This window comes from Chiloscyllium plagiosum, unplaced genomic scaffold (genome assembly GCF_037043375.1).
Source record: "Chiloscyllium plagiosum isolate Xiang-an unplaced genomic scaffold, Cpla_swu_hap1 HiC_scaffold_1, whole genome shotgun sequence".
NCBI classification, from domain to species: domain Eukaryota; kingdom Metazoa; phylum Chordata; class Chondrichthyes; order Orectolobiformes; family Hemiscylliidae; genus Chiloscyllium; species Chiloscyllium plagiosum.
In genome coordinates, this window is record NW_028270139.1 from 171,084,522 (window position 1) to 171,103,789 (window position 19,268).

Consider the following 19,268-nt stretch of genomic DNA (forward strand, 5'->3'; position numbering starts at 1 on the left):
AGTCCTGTCCCTCCCTCAGCCATGTTTCTGTAACAGTCATTATTATTCCAGTCCCATGTTCCCATTAATACCCTGTTTTCCTGTCCGGCCTCTTGCATTGAAATAGCTACAAATTAATTAATCAGACTTCCCTCACTCCCTGACATGTTCTTGCCTTTCTTGCGTATTTAACTTGTTCTCTTTAACTTCTGCACCAACCTCAACTTTTTCTCTTGTCTCACTGCTGCGGAGGGTCCCTGCTACTAGCCAGACTACTTTAAACCCTCCCGAGTGGCTTCAGCAAATGTCCCCACCAGGACATTGGTCCCCCTTCAGCTCGGGTGCAACCTCTTGTTCAGGTCACCTCTGCCCCAGAAGCGATCTCAATCATCCAAAAAATCTGAATCCCTGCCCCCTTACACCAACTCCTCAGCCACACAATTCATCTGCCTTATCCTCCTACTCCTATTCTCACTCACACTTGGCACTGCCACTCATCCAGAAATTACTATCGAGGTAAAAACAATGACTGCAGATGCTGGAAACCAGATTCTGGATTAGTGGTGCTGGAAGAGCACAGCAGTTCAGGCAGCATCCAAGGAGCTTCGAAATCGACGTTTCGGGCAAAAGCCCTTCATCAGGAATAAAGGCAGTGAGCTTGAAGCGTGGAGAGATAAGCAAGAGGAGGGTGGGGGTGGGGAGAAAGTAACATAGAGTACAATGGGTGAGTGGGGGAGGGGATGAAGGTGATAGGGCAGGGAGGAGAGGGTGGAGTGGATAGGTGGAAAAGGAGATAGGCAGGTAGGACAAGTCCGGACAAGTCATGGGGACAGTGCTGAGCTGGAAGTTTGGAACTAAGGTGAGGTGGGGGAAGGGGAAATGAGGAAACTGTTGAAGTCCACATTGATGCCCTGGGGTTGAAGTGTTCCGAGGCGGAAGATGAGGCGTTCTTCCTCCAGGCGTCTGGTGGTGAGGGAGCAGCGGTGAAGGAGGCCCAGGACCTCCATGTCCTCGGCAGATTGGGAGGGGGAGTTGAAATGTTGGGCCACGGGGCGGTGTGGTTAATTGGTGCAGGTGTCCCAGGGATGTTCCCTAAAGCGCTCTGCTAGGAGGCGCCCAGTCTCCCCAATATAGAGGAGACTGCCTCGGGAGCAACGGATACAATCAATGATATTAGTGGATGTGCAAGTAAAACTTTGATCGATGTGACGAAGGCTCCTTTAGGGCCTTGGATAGAGGTGAGGGAGGAGGTTTTGGTGCAGGTTTTACAGTTCCTGTGGTGGCAGTGGAAAGTGCCAGGATGGGAGGGTGGGTTGTAGGTGGGCGTGGACCTGATCAGGTAGTCACCAAGGGAATGGTCTTTACGGAAGTCGGATGCTGCCTGAACTGCTGTGCTCTTCCAGCACCACTAATCCAGAAATTACTATCCTCAGGATCCTACTTTTTAACCTCCTGCGTAACTCCCTGCATTTATTCTGCAGGACCTTAGCCCTTTTACTTACAATGTTGTTGGTACCAATGTGCACAATGACCTCTGGCTGCAACTTTTCTGAGAATTTGTTTCAAATGCTCTGGGATGTCGTTGACCCAGGGATGCATCACACCATCCTGGAGTCTCAAATGGTACCCTTTATTTAATGCAGTCTCTTCAGAGAATAGCTAAACAGACAATAGGGCCCCTCAAGGACTAAAATGGACATATATGTATAGAACCACAGGAGATGGGCAAGATCCTCAATGAATATTTATTCCCTGTGTTTTCCGTGGAGAAAGATATGTAGACTTGGGAACTTGGGAAAGTTAGTAGTAATGTCTTGGGGACAGTCCATATCACAGTAAAGGAGGTGTTGGACATATTAGAATGTATAAAGGTGGATAAATCTCCTGGTCCTGACCATATATATCCAAGGACACTGCAAGACTCTAGAGAAGAAATTGTGGGGACCCTGGCATTTTGCATCATCGTTAGCCACAGCTGAGGTCCTGAAGACTGGAGGGTAGGGAATGTTGTGCCGTTATTCAAGAAGGCTGCAAAGAAAAGCCTAAGAACTATCAAACAGCGAGCTTAAAATCTGTAGTAGGTAAGTTACTTGAGAAGATTCTGAGCAATAAGATATAGATGTACTTGGAAAGTCAGGATTTGATTAGCATGGCTGTGTGTGTGGGAGATCATGTCTGACAAATTTGTTCGAGTGCTTTGATGAAGTGCCCAGGAAGATTGACAAGGGTAGAGCGGTAGATGTAGTCTATCTGGATTTAGTAAGGCCTTTGATAAGGTTCCCCTTAGTAGGCTGAGCTGAAAAGTTTGATCGCATGGAATCCAGGAGCAGCTGGCAATTGGATTGATGGTAGGAAGCAGAGGGTGATAGTGGAAGGGTGCTTATCAGACTGAAGGCCTGTGACTAGTGGGATGCATCAGGGATCAGTGCTGGGCCCCTGGTGTACGTGGCAGGTACTCATGCAACTTACACAACGTTGTCTATCTCATACACTGCAGAAAAGGATGCCCTGAGACATGGTACATTGGCAAGACCAAGCAGTGGCTATGGCAACGGATGAATAGACACCGCATAACAATCAATAGACAGGTGTGTACCCTCCAAGTCGGAGAACATGTCAGTGGTCCGGGATATTCGATCTCAGACCTGCAGGTAACCATCCTCCAAGGCAGACTTTGGGACAGGCAGCATTGAAAAGTGGCCGATCAGACGCTGATAGCCAAGTTTGGTACCCATGGGGATGGCCTCAACCGGGACCTTGGGTTCATGTCAGACTACAGGTGGCCCCATTGCACTATACACATGCGCACACACACACACGCACACACACACGTGCGAGCACACACCCACACTCTCCTACACATGCCTACAGACATACACACTCACGCAGAGCCTCTCTCATATGCTCACACATACACTCCCACACTCACACACATACCCTCTCACAGACACCCACAACCCTCCCCCTGCCACCCCCTAACACACACACACCCACATGCACACATACACATATAAATTTGTGAGTTGAATCTGTACTTGTAGAATCACATTTTACTTTGCTCAAAAACTGCATGAATCCATGTAAGATTCTGTAAATCTGTTTTTTAGATGAGAATCAGTCTGACCATTATGGCACAGATAGTCTCACACAGGGAAGCTCACACCTTCAATACATTATCTGGGCCAACATGATACCAATTGTTAAATTTCACTTAATGTAACTTTTAAAAACAATTTATGATTTACATATAAAAGAACTGAAACCAACATGGTCATTCTAACAGATGAGAAACTTAACAAACAATCCAGGTCTTTTTCAATATATAATTTCAGTTACATCACATTGTAAACCTTTGCTGTAAATTCTGTGTCTTACAATCTTATTCTCTACAACCACCTGATGAAGGAGCAGCGCTGTGAAAGCTAGTGCTTCCAGTTAAATCTGTTGGACTATAACCTGGCGTTGTGTCATTTTTAACTTTGCACAGATTAGAAAGTTGATGTGGAATGAGCAGAGATCCTGTTTGATCAGATGGTTGACACAGAACAGGAACAGATAGATGGCAAAGCAGACATTTTTAACTCAGATAAATTAACTGAGTTACAGCAGAAAGAAGAAAATTTAAAGCATTTTGTCAAAAGGTACACACAGAAAAAAGAATTCAATGTATTCCCTGAATGTTACTATCTTAAAAAAAATGTCTGAATGAGGAAATGGAGACCATCACATATTCAGGCAGATGAAAAATGGACAGATGTTCATCAAGTCATATTGCCAGTGGGTTATAATAAGGAGGTGTTATGGGTAGTGCATGAGCTACCACTAGTGGAACGTTTAGGAGTGAGAAAAACTCAATCTGAAATACAAAAACATTTTCACTGGTCTGAACTGCACAAAGATGTAGTTGAATCCATGTAAGATTCTGTAAGTCTGTTTTTTAGATTAGAATCAGTGTGACCATTGTGGCACAGACAGTCTCACACAGGGAAGCTCACACCTTCAATACATTATCTGGGTCAACATGACACCAACTGTTTAGGTTCACTTGAGAATGTAACTTTTAAAAAAGATTTGCGTTTTACATGTGAAAGAACTAAAACCAACATGGTCATTCTAACAGTTGAGAACTTGACAAACAATCCAGGTCTTGTTCAATATATGATTTCAGTTCCATCACACTGTTACATCACTCCACAACTTGTTGGGCCGAAGGGCCTGTTTCCACACTGTAATGTAATCTAATCTAAAAACCACTTGATGGAGGAGCAGTGCTCCGAATGCTAGTGCTTCCAGTTAAAGCTGTTGGACTGTAACCTGTTGTGTGATTTTTAACTTTGTGGGCTCATTGCTGTTTGTTATCTACATCAATGATTTGGATGAGAATGTACAAGGTATGATTAGTAAGTTTGCGATTGACACTAAAATGGGAGGTATCATGGACAGTGAGGAAGGTTATCAGAAATTGCAGCAGGACCTTGATCAGCTAGGGAAGTGGGCTAAGAAATAACAAATGGAGTTTAATACAGATAAGTGTGAGATCTTGCATTTTGGAAAGTCAAGTCAAGGTAGGAGTTTTATGGTGAATGGTAAGGCCTTAAGGAGTGTAGTGGAACAGAGGGACCTTGGAGTTCAGGTGCACAGTTCTCTGAAAGTGGAGTCCCAGGTACACAGGACAGTGAAGAAGGCTTTTGGCACACTGGCCTTCATCAGTCAGGGCACTGAGTAGAGAAGTTGGGAAGTTATATTACAGTTGTACAGGACATTGTTGAGGCTGCACTTGGTGGATCTGTTCAGTTTTGGTCACCTTGCTATAGGAAGGATGTTATTAAACTGGAAAGAGAACAGAAGAAATTTACAAGGATGTTGCCAGACTTAATGGCCTGAGTTATAGAGAGAGGTTGGAACAAGCTAGGACTTCTTCATTAGGGTGTAGGAGAAAGGGTGGGGTTAGGGGGGGTTCTCACAGAAGTGTATAAGATAGTGAGAGGCATGGATAGGGTAAATGGATTGGAGAATTAAGGACTAGAGGACATCAGACAGAAAAGAATAAAAGGGAATCCGAGGGGCACTGTTTTAGACCGAGGGTGGTACACATGTAGAATGAGCTGCCAGTGCAAGTGGTTGAGGCAGGTACATTAACAACATTTAAAAGGCATTTGGACAAATTCATGGATAGGAAAGGTTTAGAAGGATATGGGCCAAGTGCTGGGAAATGGGGTTAGCATGGATGGATATTTTGGTCAGTATGGATCCATTTGGGCCAAAGGGCCCATCTCTGTGCTATAGGACTCTCTGACTGTATGACCCTAAATACATTGCACCAACGATTTTCAGGGAATTAATTCATGACTCACAGTATAGGTTTATCCCAAGCAAGAACAAGCAAAAACATAACATTTTAGGAACAGGAGGAAGCCATTCAGTCTCTCGATCCTGTTCCACCAGACCAACGGATTCTGGACCAGTTCATTTTAAATGAGGTTCCTAAATTCTTATTAAGCAAAGGTAATAAACAAAAAAAAGGCCAAAGGCAGGTATATGGATTTTGACCACAAATTAGCTGTGATCTCATTGCATGGCAGAATGGGTTCAAGGATCTGAATGGCCTGCTGCAGTTCCGAAGTTTCTATTTAACTGCTTCCATGACCTTATCCACTGTCTCCAGCATTGTGGAGCGCTACTTAACCAAATACGGAACCATCCTCCTTTTTTCTCCCTCTCTGTCTTTCTGAACATTTAGAATCAAGAATCCTTAATAGCCAATCCTGCCATTCCTTGAACCAAGACTCTGTTATCTGCACAAAATAATAATTCCATGTTGTAATCTGCACTGTAACTGCTCAAGTATATTTACTGTATTTTGCGTATTGCTAGACTGCAGATCACCATTTAGACTTCATCTTTTCCACTGACTCCATTCATAGCTTACTGGTCCCTATTTCTGTTCTATCTGCCTTTCCCAGGAAGAAGTGTCACCTGTATTCTTAAGAATAAATGGGATGTTTGATACTGGTGCAAAATATCTGTTCAACTCCTCTGCCATTACCTTGTTCCCTGTAGGCCAGTTAACATAACTTCTGTCGTGGGATAAAATGCTTGAATCTACCATCAAGGAAGAAATAGGAAAACATCTCGCCAGACACAGCAGGGATTCATGAAAGGCAGATCATGCTGAACTAATTTACTGCAATTCTATTAAGACATTACAAACACGGTGGACAAGGGAGGCCTAGTGGATGTGCTGCATCTGGATTTCCAAAAGACATTCAACAGGTGCCCCACCAAGGGCTCCTGCATAAGATTAGGGTTATAGTCAAGGGGAGGAAAGGGAACCAACAGAAAGGGCAGGGATCCCCTGTGGCCATTCCCCTCAGCAATAAGTATACCGTTTTGGATACTGCTAGTGGAGATGGCCTACCAGGGGAAGCCATAGTTGTCAGGTCTCTGGCACTGAGCCTGGCACTGTGGCTCAGAAGGGAAGGGGAGAGATTAGAAAAGCGCTAGTGGTAGCGGACTCAGTAGTGAGACGGATTGACAGGAGAATATGTGGTCAGGAAGGGGACTCCCAGAAGGTATGTTGCCTCCCCGGTGCCAGGGTCCAGGATGTCGCCGATCGGGTTTACAAGATTCTGAAGGGGGAGGGTGAGCAGCCAGAAATTGTGGTACATATTGGCACCAATGATACAGCCAGGAAAGGGATTGAGGATCTGAAAAGTGACTACAGAGAGTTAATTTGGAAGCTGAAGAGCAGGACAAGTAGAGTAGTGACCTCGGGTTTGCTACCAGTGCCATGAGATAGTGAGGTAAGGAACAGTCAGCAAATGCAGTTTAACACGTGGCTGCGAGGCTGGTGCAGGAGGAAGGGCTTCAGATACCTAGACCATTGGGATGTCTTCTGGGGAAGGTGGAACCTGCACATGAAGGACGGGTTGCACCTGAACTGGAGGGGTGCAAATGTCCTGGGTGGGAGTTTGGTCGTGTGGTTCGGGAGAGTTTAAACTCACTTGGCAGGGGGTGGAATCAGAGCCACATATCTGAGAGGGGGTCAGTTGCAGATGGGGCAGTGACAGGATGTAGTGAATCTATCAGGAAGTTTCTCATGTGATGTAACAAAGGGATCAGGATAAAGTGTGTCTGCTTTAACGCAAGGAGTGTCAGAAATAAGAATGATGAACTGAGAGCTTGGATCAGTACTTGGGATATGATGTTGTGGCCATAATGGAGACGTGGATTTCACAGGGGCAGGAATGGTTGCCAGATGATCCAGGATTTAAAACGTTTAAAAACAGGGAGGGTGGAGAAAGAGGAGGGGGTGGAGCATTGCTAATCAGAGTGTGCATCACAGTTACAGAAACGAAGGTTGTTGAGGAAGGTTTGTCTACTGAGTCAGTATGGGTGGAAGATAGGAACAGCAAGGGAGCAGCCACCTCACTGGGGGCTTTCTACGGACCACCTAATAGCAGTAGAGAGATTGAAGAACTGATAAGCTGGCAGGCTTTGGAAAAATGCAGATGTAGCAGGGTTGTTGTTATGGGTGACTTCAACTTTCCCAATATCGACTGGAACCTCCTCAGTGCAGATGGTTTGGATGGAGCTGTTTTTGTCAGGTGCGTTCAGGAGGGTTTCCTTACTCAGTATGTACACAGACTGACGAAGGGAGAGGCCATTTTGGATTTGGTGTTCAGCAATGAGCCAGGACAGGTGTCAGGTGTGGGAGAACACTTTGGTGACAGTGACCACAACTGCCTCACATTTACCATAGCTTTGGAGAGGGAAAGGAGCAGTTGCCAAGAGAAGATACTTAATTGGGGAAAAGGAAACTATAACGCTATCAGACAGCAGTTGGGAAGTACAGACTGGGAGCAATTGTTCCATAGAAAGGGCAAAGCAGACATGTGGAGACCGTTTAAGGAGCAGTTGTTGCGAGTGCTACACAAATTTGTTCCTCTGAGACAGGTAAGAAGAGGTAGGATTATAGAACCTTGGATGACGAGAACAGAGGAGCTTCTCGTCAAAAGGAAGAAGGCAGCTTATGTAAGATGGAGGAAGCAAGGATCTAGCACAACTTTAGAGGATTACAGGCTGACTAGAAAGGAGCTCAGATATCAGCAAGGCGGTCTTTGTGTGGAATCACAGAAAATGGGGGAGATACTAAATGAATATTTTGCATCAGTGTTTACTGTGGAAAAGGATATGGGAGATATAGACTGTAGGGAAATAGATGGTGACATCTTGCGAAATTTCCAGATTACAGAGGAGGAAGTGCTGGATGCCTTGAAACGGTTAAAGGTGGATAAATCCCCAGGACCTGATCAGGTGTACCCGAGAACTCTTTGGGAAGCTAGAGAAGTGATTGCTGGGCCTCTTGCTGAGATTTTTGTATCATCGATAGTTACAGGTGAGGTGCCAGAAGACTGGAGGTTGGCAAACGTGGTGCCACTGTTTAAGAAGGGCGGTAAAGACAAGCCAGGGAACTATAGACCGGTGAGCCTGACCTCAATGGTGGGCAAGTTGTTGGAGGGAATCCTGAGGGACAGGATGTACATGTATTTGGAAAGGCAAGGACTGACTAGGGATTGTCAACATGGCTTTGTGTGTGGGAAATCATGTCTCACAAACTTGATTGAGTTTTTTGAAGGGGTAACAAAGAAGATTGATGAGGGCAGAACAGTAGATGTGACCTATATGGTCTTCAGTAAGGCATTCGACAAGGTTCCCCATGGGAGACTGATTAGCAAGATTAGATCTCATGGAATACAGGGAGAACTAGCCATTTGGATACAGAACTGGCTCAAAGGTAGAAGACAGAGGGTGGTGGTTGAGGGTTGTTTTTCACACTGGAGGCCTGTGACCAGTGGAGTTCCACAAGGATCGGTGCTGGGCCCTCTACTTTATGTCATTTACATAAATGATTTGGATGAGACATTAGAGGTACAGTTAGTAAGTTTGCAGATGACACCAAACTTGGAGGTTTAGTGGACAGGTAAGAGGGTTACCTCAGATTACAACAGGATCTTGACCAGATTGGTCAATGGGCTGAGAAGTGGCAGATGGAGTTTAATTTCGATAAATGTGAAGTGCTGCATTTTTGGAAAGCAAATCTTAGCAGGACTTATACACTTAATGGTAAGGTCCCAGGGAGTGTTGCTGAACAAAGAGACCTTGGAGTGCAGGTTCATAGCTCCTTGAAAGTGGAGTCGCAGGTAGATAGGATAGTGAAGAAGGCCTTTGGTATGCTTTCCTTTATTGGTTAGAATATTGAGTACAGGAGTTGGGAGGTCATGTTGCAGCTGTACAGGACATTGGTTAGGCCACTGTTGGAATATTGCTTGCAATTCTGGTCTCCTTCCTATTGGAAAGATGTTGTGAAACATGTAAGGGTTCACAAAGTCTTTACAATGATGTTGCCAGGATTGGAGGATTTGAGCTACAGGGAGAGGCTGAACAGGCTGGGGCTGTTTTCCCTGGAGCGACGGAGGCTGAGGGGTGACCTTATAGAGTTTTAAAAAATTATGAGGGGCATGGCTAGGGTAAATAGACAAAGTCTTTTCCCTGGGGTCAGGGAGTCCAGAACTAGAGGGCATAGATTTAGGGTGAGAGAGGAAAGATATAAAAGCAACCTAAGGGGCAACATTTTTACTCAGAGGGTGGTACGTGTATGGAATGAGCTGCCAGAGAAAGTGGTGGAGGCTGGTACAATTGCAACATTTAAGAGGCATTTGGATGGGTATATGAATAGTAAGGGTTTGGAGGGATATGGGCCAGGTGCTGGTAGGTTGGGACTAGATTGGGTTGGGATATCTGGTTGGCATGGACAGGTTGGACCAAAGGGTCTGTTTCCATGCTGCACATCTTATGCCACTCATGATCTCAGACACTTTGATAAGAACCCCTCAGTCTCCTACGATTGAAAGAAAAGCTCCGAGCTTGTCCAACCTCTTCTTATAACGCAGACTCTTGAGTCCTGCCAACATCCTTGTAAATTTCTTTTGCACTCTTCCAGTTTAATAACATATTTCCAATAGAAAGGAGACCAAAACTGAACACAATACTCTATATGTGGCCTCACCAACATTCTGTACTGCTGCAACATAACTTCCCAACTTCTCTACTCAGTTCCCTGACTGATGAAGGCCAGTGTGCCAAAAGCCATCTTCACTGTCCTGTGTACCTGGGACTCCACTTTCAGAGAACTGTGCACCTGAACTCCAAGGTCCCTCTGTTCCACTATACTCCTTAAGGCCCCACCATTTGCCATGAATCGCCTACCTTGATGTGACTGTCCAAAATGCAAGATCTTAGACTTATCTATATTAAACTCCATTTGCCATTTCTCAGCCCATTTCCCCAACTGATCAAGGTCCTGCTGAAATTTCTGATAACCTTCCTCACTGTTTACGATACTTGCTATTTTAGTGTCATCAGCAAACTTATTAGTCATGTCTTGTACATTCTCATCCAAATCATTGATATAGATAACAAACCGCAGTGGGCCCAGCATCAACCCCTGAGGCACTCCACTAGTCACAGGCCTCCAGTCCGACAAGCACCTTCCACTATTATCCTCTGCTTCCTCCCATCAAACTAACTGAGTATCCAAATTGCCAGCTCCTCCTGAATTCCATGCGACCTAACTTCTTTCAGTTTAAAAATCACACAACACCAGGTTATAGTTTCAACCTTTTCACTGCAACCTGGTGTTGTGTGATTTTTAATTTGAGCCACCCCTGTCCTACACCCGCACCTCCACATCGTGGTAACCTTTCAGAGCAGCCTATCATGTGGAACCTTATCAAAGGCCTTACTGAAATCCATATCAACTCTGTCTACTCATCAACTCTGCTGTTCACTTCATTAAAGAACTCTAACAAATTTTTGAGGCATGATTTCCCATGCACTCCTAATCAAACCCTGTCTTTCAAAATGCATGTTTATCCTATTTCTCAGAATCTTCACAAGTAACTTACCTAACATAGACATTAGGCAAAAGTGTGGACTGCAGATGCTGGAAATCAGAGTCTAGAATACAGTAGTGTTGGAAAAGCACAGCAGGTCAGGCAGCATCCGAAGAGCAGGAAAATCGACATTTCGGGCAAAAGCCCTTCATCAGGAATAGGGCTAATGACAAATGTCGATTTTCCTGCTTCTCGGATGCTGCCTGACTTGCTGTGCTTTTCCAGAACCACTCTAATCTTGACTGTTGAGGGATAGTGTGTGTGGGAAATCATGTCTGACAAATGTAAGTGTTTGAAAGAAGTAACGAAGATGGCTGATGAAGGCAGAACAGTAGAAGTTGCCCATATGGACTTCAGCAAATTGTTCGATAAGATCCACACGGTAGAATGGTTAGTAAGGTTCGATCACATGGGACCCAGGCAGAGCTAGCCAATTGGATACAAAATTCACTTGAAAGTAGGAAACAGAGGGTGGTGACAGAGGATTGCTTTTTTGGGCGAGAGGCTTGTGACTAGTGGTGTGACACAAGGATCCGTGCTGTGTCCACTGCTTTTTGTGGATGCGAATATAAGAGGTATGATTAGTGAGTTTGCACATGAGACCAAATGAGGTGATTTAGTAGAGGGTGAAGAAGGTTATCTCAGACAACAGGAGCTTAATCAGATGGGCTGATGGTCCAAGGAATGGCAGATGGAGTTTACTTTAAACAAATGCTGTATTTTGGTGTGGCAAATCAGAGCAGGACTAACATACTTTATGATAGGGCCCTGGGATGTGTTCCCGAAGAAAGAGACCTCGAGGAGAAGGTGTCAAGTTCCTTGAAAGTGGTGATACAGGTAGACAAGGTGGTGCAGAAGACAATTGGTATGCTTGCCTTTGCTTCGTGCATTGATTGGAGTTGGGATGTCATGCCACCGCAGCACAAGACATTAGCGAGGCCACTTTTGGAGTACTGGGTACAAATCTAGTTGTCCTTTTACGGAAGGATGTTGTTAAATCTGAGAGATTACAGAAAAGATTTATAAGAATGCTGTTGGCACTCAAGGGTTTGAATAATAGGGAGAGGCTGTGCAGTGTCAGAGCTGAGAGCTGACTATATCGAGGTTCATAAAATCATGAGGAGCATGGATAGGGTGAAAAACCAAGGTCTTTTTCATAGGGTCAGGGAGTCCAAAACTGGGCAGGTTTAATGGCAACTGTTCTGCCTAGAAGCATAATATACTACGGAGCTGTGAATATAACCCAGTCCATCATGGAAGCCAGCCTTCCATCCATTGACTCCATCTACACTTTCTTACTGCACAGGGAAGGCAACCAGCATAATCAAGACCACACCTATCCTGGTTATAATCTCTTCTAACTACTTCAGTTGGGCAAAAGATACAAAAGCTTAAAAACACATACCAACAGATTCAAGTATGGCTTCTTCCCTGCTGCTACTAGACTTCTGCATGGACCTCACAAATTTAAAATTTAAAATTGATCTCTTTCTTTGTGCATCTTGCCTGCAGCCGTAACATTGCATATTTGGCTCTGTTCTATTACCATGATGAATTTTGCATGGTATGATCTTCCTGTACTGCACGCAAAACAAAGCGTTTCATTGTACCAAGGTACATGAGCCTCATTCCTGATGAAGAGTTTATGCTGGAAACTTTGATTTTCCTGCTCCACAGATACTGCCTGACCGGCTGTGCTTTTCCAGGACCACACTCTTGACTCTGATCTCCAACATCTACAGTCCTCATTTTCTTCCACACGAGACAATAAATCAAGTCAAAATAAGGTGAGAGACGAAAGATTTAAGAAAGGACCTGAGGGGCAACTTTTTCATGTAGAGGGTGTGCATGCATGGAATGAGCTGCCAGAAGAAGTGGTGGAAGTGGGTACAATTACAATATTTAAAAGGCATCCTGATGTATATCTGAATGCGAGTGATATGAACCAGATGCTAGCATCTGGGATGTCTGGTCAGTGTGGACAAGTTGGACTGAAGGGTGTGTTTTCATGTTGATAACTCAATAGCTGTAACATTAAAAATCCATTTCATCCATGAATAGACTTAATAACACATCCATGACAGCCTTTTATGGTAAAGAATTCCACAGATTCATTTGCCTCTGAGAGAAGAAATTCCTCTTCGTCTCTGTCTTCAATGTTCAACCCCTTGTTCTGAGGCCCTGAGGAATTTTTATGTTTCAATTAGTTCACTTCTCATCGATTTCTATTTCAATATGAAAAGGCCCAAAATAATCAAGCAGAGTCGCAGGGAGACAGTATAGTGAAGAAGGCATTTGGTATGCTTTCCTTTTCGGTCAGAATATTGAGTAAAGGAGTCAAGATTAGAATGTTGCTGGAAAAGCACAGCAGGTCAGGCAGCATCCAAGGAGCAGGTAAATTGGCGTTTCAGGGAAAAGTCCTTCATCAGGAATGGATATATGAGTTAGGAAGTCATGTTGCGGCTGCACAGGACATTGGTTAGGCCACTTTTGGAATATTGCATGCAATTCTGGTCTCATTTCTATCAGAAGGATGTTTGAAACTTGAAAGTGTTCAGAAAAGATTTATAAGGATGTTGCCAGGGTTGGAGGGTTTGAGTTTTCGGGAGAGACCGAATAGGCTGGGACTGTTTTCCCCAGAGCATGGAGGCTGAGGGATGACCTTATAGAGGTTTATAAAATCATGAGGGGCAGGGATAGGATAAATAGTCAAGGTCTTTTCTTAGGGCAGGGGAGTCCAGAACTAGAGGGCAGAGAGGTTTAGGGTGATAAGGGAAAGATATTTCAGGGACCTAAGGGGTAACTTTTTCACGCAGAGGGTGGTGCCTGTATGAAATGAGCTGCCAGAGGAAGTGGTGGAGGCTGGCACAATTACACCATTTAAAAGGCATCTGGATGGGTACATGAATAGGAAGGGTTGGGGGGGATATGGGCCAAGTGCTAGCAAGTGGGGCGAGATCAGGTTAGGATGTCTGTTCAACATGGACAAGTAGAACTGAAGGATCTGTTTCCGTACTGTACATCTCTATAACTCTATAACTCAGAAGCCAGCCCTTTTATACCCATGATTTGGAGGAGCTGGTGTTGGTCTTGGATGGACAAAGATAAAAGTCACACAACACCAGATTATAGTCATATTTTGAAGCACTGGCTTTCGAAGTGCTGCTTCTTCATCAGACCTTCGAAGGTTAGTATCTTCATACCCAGTGCCCCTTCTCTGCACTACCTCCAATGCCATTATTTCTTTCCTTTGATAATGGGCCCAAAAGCACCTTATGTATTTCTTCTCACAACAGCTGCCAAAGTGGCAATTTCTGTTCTGCTAGACATTCAACTCCGAGATTACAGCAAACGCTGTGGTCAAAAGTAGCCAAGGTTTGCACTAAAGGAACCTCTCCGATTTAAAGTAATCTCCACATTTTTGAAGGAATCTTGATTGGAATCCGGCAAATATATGAACCTCCATCTTCACCTGTAAGGGAAGGAGCAGACAATCCTTGCAAAATCTGGCCCAATGTCTTTGAACCTTGGTAATTAATTTATGTTAATCATCACCTTTTGAAGTTCAGGCATTCACCTGTCATGACAATCTTCATCTCGATTGCTTTGTGCTTGTATGTGAAGTGTCTGAAAGGGTGTAGTAGAGAAGAGGCCTTTCAGCCCATCAAATCTGCATCACTAAAATACACAATATTACCTGCACTACTCCCAATTTCCCATAGCCATGAACGTGGTTACAGTTTCAAAATACCTTTCAAAAGAAGGGCCGAACAAATATGTGAGGGGGAGGAAACAATGTCAGGCCATGAGGGCAGAGCAGGAAAGTGATATTAACAGGAGAGCTCCTCCACAGGTATAGCACTGGCAGGTTAGGTGAATGGCCTCAGCCTGTGCTCTCTAACCCTCCCACTGTGAAGAAGTCAGAAAGGATGATGAGGACTCCACACAACTTTGAGAAGTGTTTGGAGAGCAGTGGAGGGTGTGTGTGATCATGGGGAGTCTGAATTGATCTGTTTCATTCACTGAATCAGCACCAACCCTTCTGTTTCCTTCCAGTATCAGAATATGGACAGTAATCGAGGAGCTGTCGTGCGAAGAATGATTGACATTGCCAACACAGTCGACCTGGTGAGTATAAAGACTCTGTTCCCATACAGGTTCACCTTTCTCTGCTAAATCTCTGTTCAGTCTCTCCTTCCTATCAGGCAGGGTAGAATGACAATGACATTAAATACAGCATTGTGGTAACCCATTGGAGAGAGGCAAATGTTATTCCCTTTTTCAAGAAAGGGAATAGAGACAACCCTGGGAATTACAGACCAGTCAGTCTTACATCTGCGTTGGGCAAATTATTGGAGAGGATTCTGAGAGACAAGACTAATGATTATTTAGAAAAGCATAGCTTGATTATAGATAGGTAGCATGGCTTTGGGAGGGGCAGGTTATGCCCCACAAGCCTTATTGAATCCTTTGAGGATGAGACAAACTACTTTGATGAAGATAGAGCAGTGAATGTGGTATATATGGACTTTAACAAGGTGTTTGATAAGGTTCCCCATGGTAGGCTCATGCAGAAAGTAAGGAGGCATGGGATACAGGGAAATCTGGCTATCTGGATACAGAACTGGCTGGCCCTAGAAGACAGAGGGTGGTAGTTGGTGGAAAGTATTCAGCTTGGAGCTCAGTGACCAATGATGTTCCACAGGGATCTGTTCTGGGACCTCTGTTCTTTGTGATTTTTATAAATGACTTGGATGAGGAAGTGGAAGGGTGGCTTAGTAAGTTTACCAAAGACACAAAGGTTGGTGGAGTTGTGGATAGTGTGGAGGGCATTTGTAGGTTGCAGTGGACATTGACACATGCAGAGCTGGGCTGATCAGTGGCAGATGGTGTTCAACCTTGAAAAGTGTGAAGTCATTCACATTGGAAGGTCGAATTTGAATAGACTACAGGTTTAATGTTAAGATTCTTGGCAGTGTGGGGAATAGAATGATCTTGGAGTCCACCTCCATAGATCCCTCAAAGTTGCCATCTAAGATGATAGGGTTGTTAAGAAGGCATGTGGTGTGTTGGCTTTCATTAACCGGGGGATTGAGTTTAAGAGCCACAAGGTTATGCTGCAGTTCTATAAAGCCCTGGTTAGACAACACTTAGAATATTGTGTCCAGTTCTGGTCACCTCATTATTGGAAGGATGTGGAAGGTTAAGAGAATGTGCAGAGGAGATTTACCAGGATGCTGCCTGGGATGGAGGGCGTGTTTTATGAAGAAAGGTTGAGGGAGCTCAGGCTTTTCTCATTGGAATGAAGAGGGATGAGAGGTGACTTGATAGAGGAGTACAAGATGATGCGAGACATAGATAGAGTGGATAGCTGGAAACCTTTTCCCAGGGTGGAAATTACTATATCCCTGTGTTCCCTTCCTATTCATGTATTGGTCCATTTGCTTTCACTCTCTCTTCTGGCAGCACGTTCCAGGCACTCACCACCCTTTGTGCAAAATATTTGCCTCGCACATCTCTTTTAAACTTCCCGCCCGCCCCATACCTTAAACCTGTGTCCCCCAGTAATTAAACCCTTCACCCTGGGAAAACACCTGACACTTTCCACTCTATCCATCCATTCACAAACTTAGAACCTTGGTGGGGGAGGGGAAGGGTAGAAGGAGAGATGAATGTTATCTCTCCACACCCCCACCACCCCAAGGCTCCCAACTTCATTCCTGATGAAGGGTTTTGCCCGAAATATTGATCTTCCTACTCGTCGGATGCTGCCTGACCTGCTGTGCTTTTCCAGCACCACTCTAATCTACCATAGATGTTAGGTTTACTGATCTATGGTTGCTAGGTTTTTCTTTGTGATACTTCTTGAATAAGGGCACAACATTCATTCATTACGACAAAAATAGCACAAATCCAACCTGGCCAATTACCGTCCCATCAGTTTATTCTCAGTCATGATTAAAGTAATGCAGGGTGTCATTGACAGTGCTATCAAGCAGCAACTGATCAGCAGTGGAGTGATGGCCTTGTGGTATTATCACTAGATTATTAGTTGAGAGTCACAGGGAGTGTTCTGGGGACTTGGGTTCACATCCTGCCATGGCAGATGGTGGAATGTGAATTCACCTTAACAATCTGGAATTAAGTGTCTTTTGTTAGTTGTTGTAGAAGCTCATCTGGTTCACTAATGTCCTTTAAGGAATTAAAGTGCTCTCTTTACCTGGTCTGCCTTCTGATCCATAGCAATATAGTTGGCCCAGCCAGAAATGCCCTCATCCATGAATGAAGAATATAAAACTGCTTTTCCAGGGTCACTCAGCAACCAACCTCATTACAGCCTTGGTTCAGACATAAATCCCAGAGATGAGGTGAAATCTATTGAAATTTGCAATCTGTTTGATCAAGTGTCATATCAATGAGCCCAGCAAAACTGGTGTCGTAGAAACAAAGGTAAGAGAAGTAGAGAGGGCCATTCAGAACTGCAACAGCTCACCACCACCTTCTCAAGAGCAACCAGGGATAATCAATAAATGTTGGCCCAATCAGCATCACCCAGATTCTCTGAATGAATAAGAAGATAGTTGCATGGGTGGGTGAGGGGTTTGTTTTTCTTTCCCTGTGTTAATGCAGAACATAGTATTCCCCAAAAGATCTGAAGTTGAAACAAAATCCCCAACAGTATTTGCTGAGCAATGAATCAAGTCATGACTTTCCTGTGATGTCACTGTTCGATATTTTTCTGAATGTAGTCTGAATGCACTCTCTCAAAAATACAACTCTTCACCTCCTGGATGGTAGGTTTAAACTAACCTTTATTGCTGCCAAAGAATCATGCTCCCTTGCAGGTCTGACCCACCTTGCCGAGATGATAAGTCAGATCATGTTAAACTTTATTTAATAGCCTTTTGTCACCTGAACAATAACTATGTTTTATTACTACTGGAATACCCGTGCTGTGCTTTCTGGTCTATGCCTTTGTTGTTTGACTTTAATAGTGCTCATCCTGGACCTTTTGAGCAGTGAGAAAATACCTCAATTACCCTGAAAAGGTATATCAAGCCCTTCCTTCCTTACACAGTTTTCTCCAGAATTATGAAAAGGTGACAACACTGGAAAGATTATCCAGACAGATCTTCCTCACCTGAAGCAGTTCCTTGTCTACGTGAAGTAGCTCCTTTAATCTTGGTCTCCCAGCCAGCTCCTGGTGAATGACTGGTGGGTCTGTTACTGGGGACAGTGAACACAGTTCCATTTCCACGGTTCCTATTGTCAACAGCAGATTCTTCATTGTCTGCTGCTGAAAGATTTAAAACCTGGCACCAGATCAGAAATACCAAACCCACATTGCAGGCGGACATTGTAAATGATCACAACTCTCTGCTCGCCACTTCAAAGTTCTGTCTCTGTGTTAACACAGTTTTCTGCCTGACCTCCTCATTAATCTCTCTTTCCCTTTTCAGTTTCTCTGTGCTTGTGCTCTCACTCTCTCTGTGTCTCAGCTTGTTTCTGAATCTGTGTCATTCTGTGATTCATGTCAGAAATAACTTTGTAACAGCTTTAGCCAAACCCAGGCCGAAAGAGGAAACCCTGAAAAAGAGACAGGATTGAACAAGTTGGGACCTAGTAATCTGATGACAGTACATTCTGCTGGGACACTGTACACTCCTACAGGACAAATCCAAACTGTACGGAGATCAGTTTTTGACTTTCTGTGCATTTCTGATAGAGCATGCACTGTCCCCACTTTCCCTCATCCTGCCCAAACTGATTCACTGGATAAGGGGAACTTACTGGGCTCTGCAGAGGACAGGGGAATTGTCCGAATTCCTGTTGGGATAGAGGGACAGCTCAAAGACCATAAAGGAAAGATGCAGCAACAGGTCACGTCACCAATGAACATTGGTTCGAGATATGATGACTGCAGTGTTTGTAAACCTCAGCCAAAAGCACTGTCCGCAAGGAAAGTGGATATAGAAACAGGTGAAGGGCTCATGTCCGAAACGTCGGTTCTCCTGCTCCTTGGATGCTGCCTGACCTGCTGCGCTTTTCTAGCAACACATTTTCAGCTCTGATCTCCAGCATCTGCAGTCCTCACTTTCTCATAGAAACAGGTGAGGTGAGAAGACTCTCTGACACAATGAGTAAAGGACAGTGGAAACAGAAGCCACAATAAATATCATAAATAACTGGAAGGAAAGATGAGCAAGGCTGGAAGAACGGGAGAACGACTGAGATGAGACAAACTGAGTTGGTCTTTCAAGGAGCAGGTAGAGACACAATTGCTGAATGGCCTCCTTTAATACGCCCATTTCTGTGGGTCTGTGAAAAGAGAGG

At 44.4% G+C, this 19,268-nt stretch overlaps 1 protein-coding gene across 1 annotated transcript in view; it reads right to left on the reverse strand.

The window, feature by feature from the left end:
- The window catches only part of LOC122549379 (disintegrin and metalloproteinase domain-containing protein 8-like), a 249,455-nt gene extending 230,961 nt beyond the window's left edge, over nucleotides 1-18,494 (reverse strand). Inside the window, exon 1 of the mRNA XM_087985954.1 lies at nucleotides 18,076-18,494. Within this exon, the coding sequence (XP_087842080.1) occupies nucleotides 18,076-18,292 (217 nt within the window). The 5' untranslated portion in view covers nucleotides 18,293-18,494. The remainder of the gene's footprint in view (nucleotides 1-18,075) is intronic.
- Nucleotides 18,495-19,268: the final 774 nt, after the last annotated feature.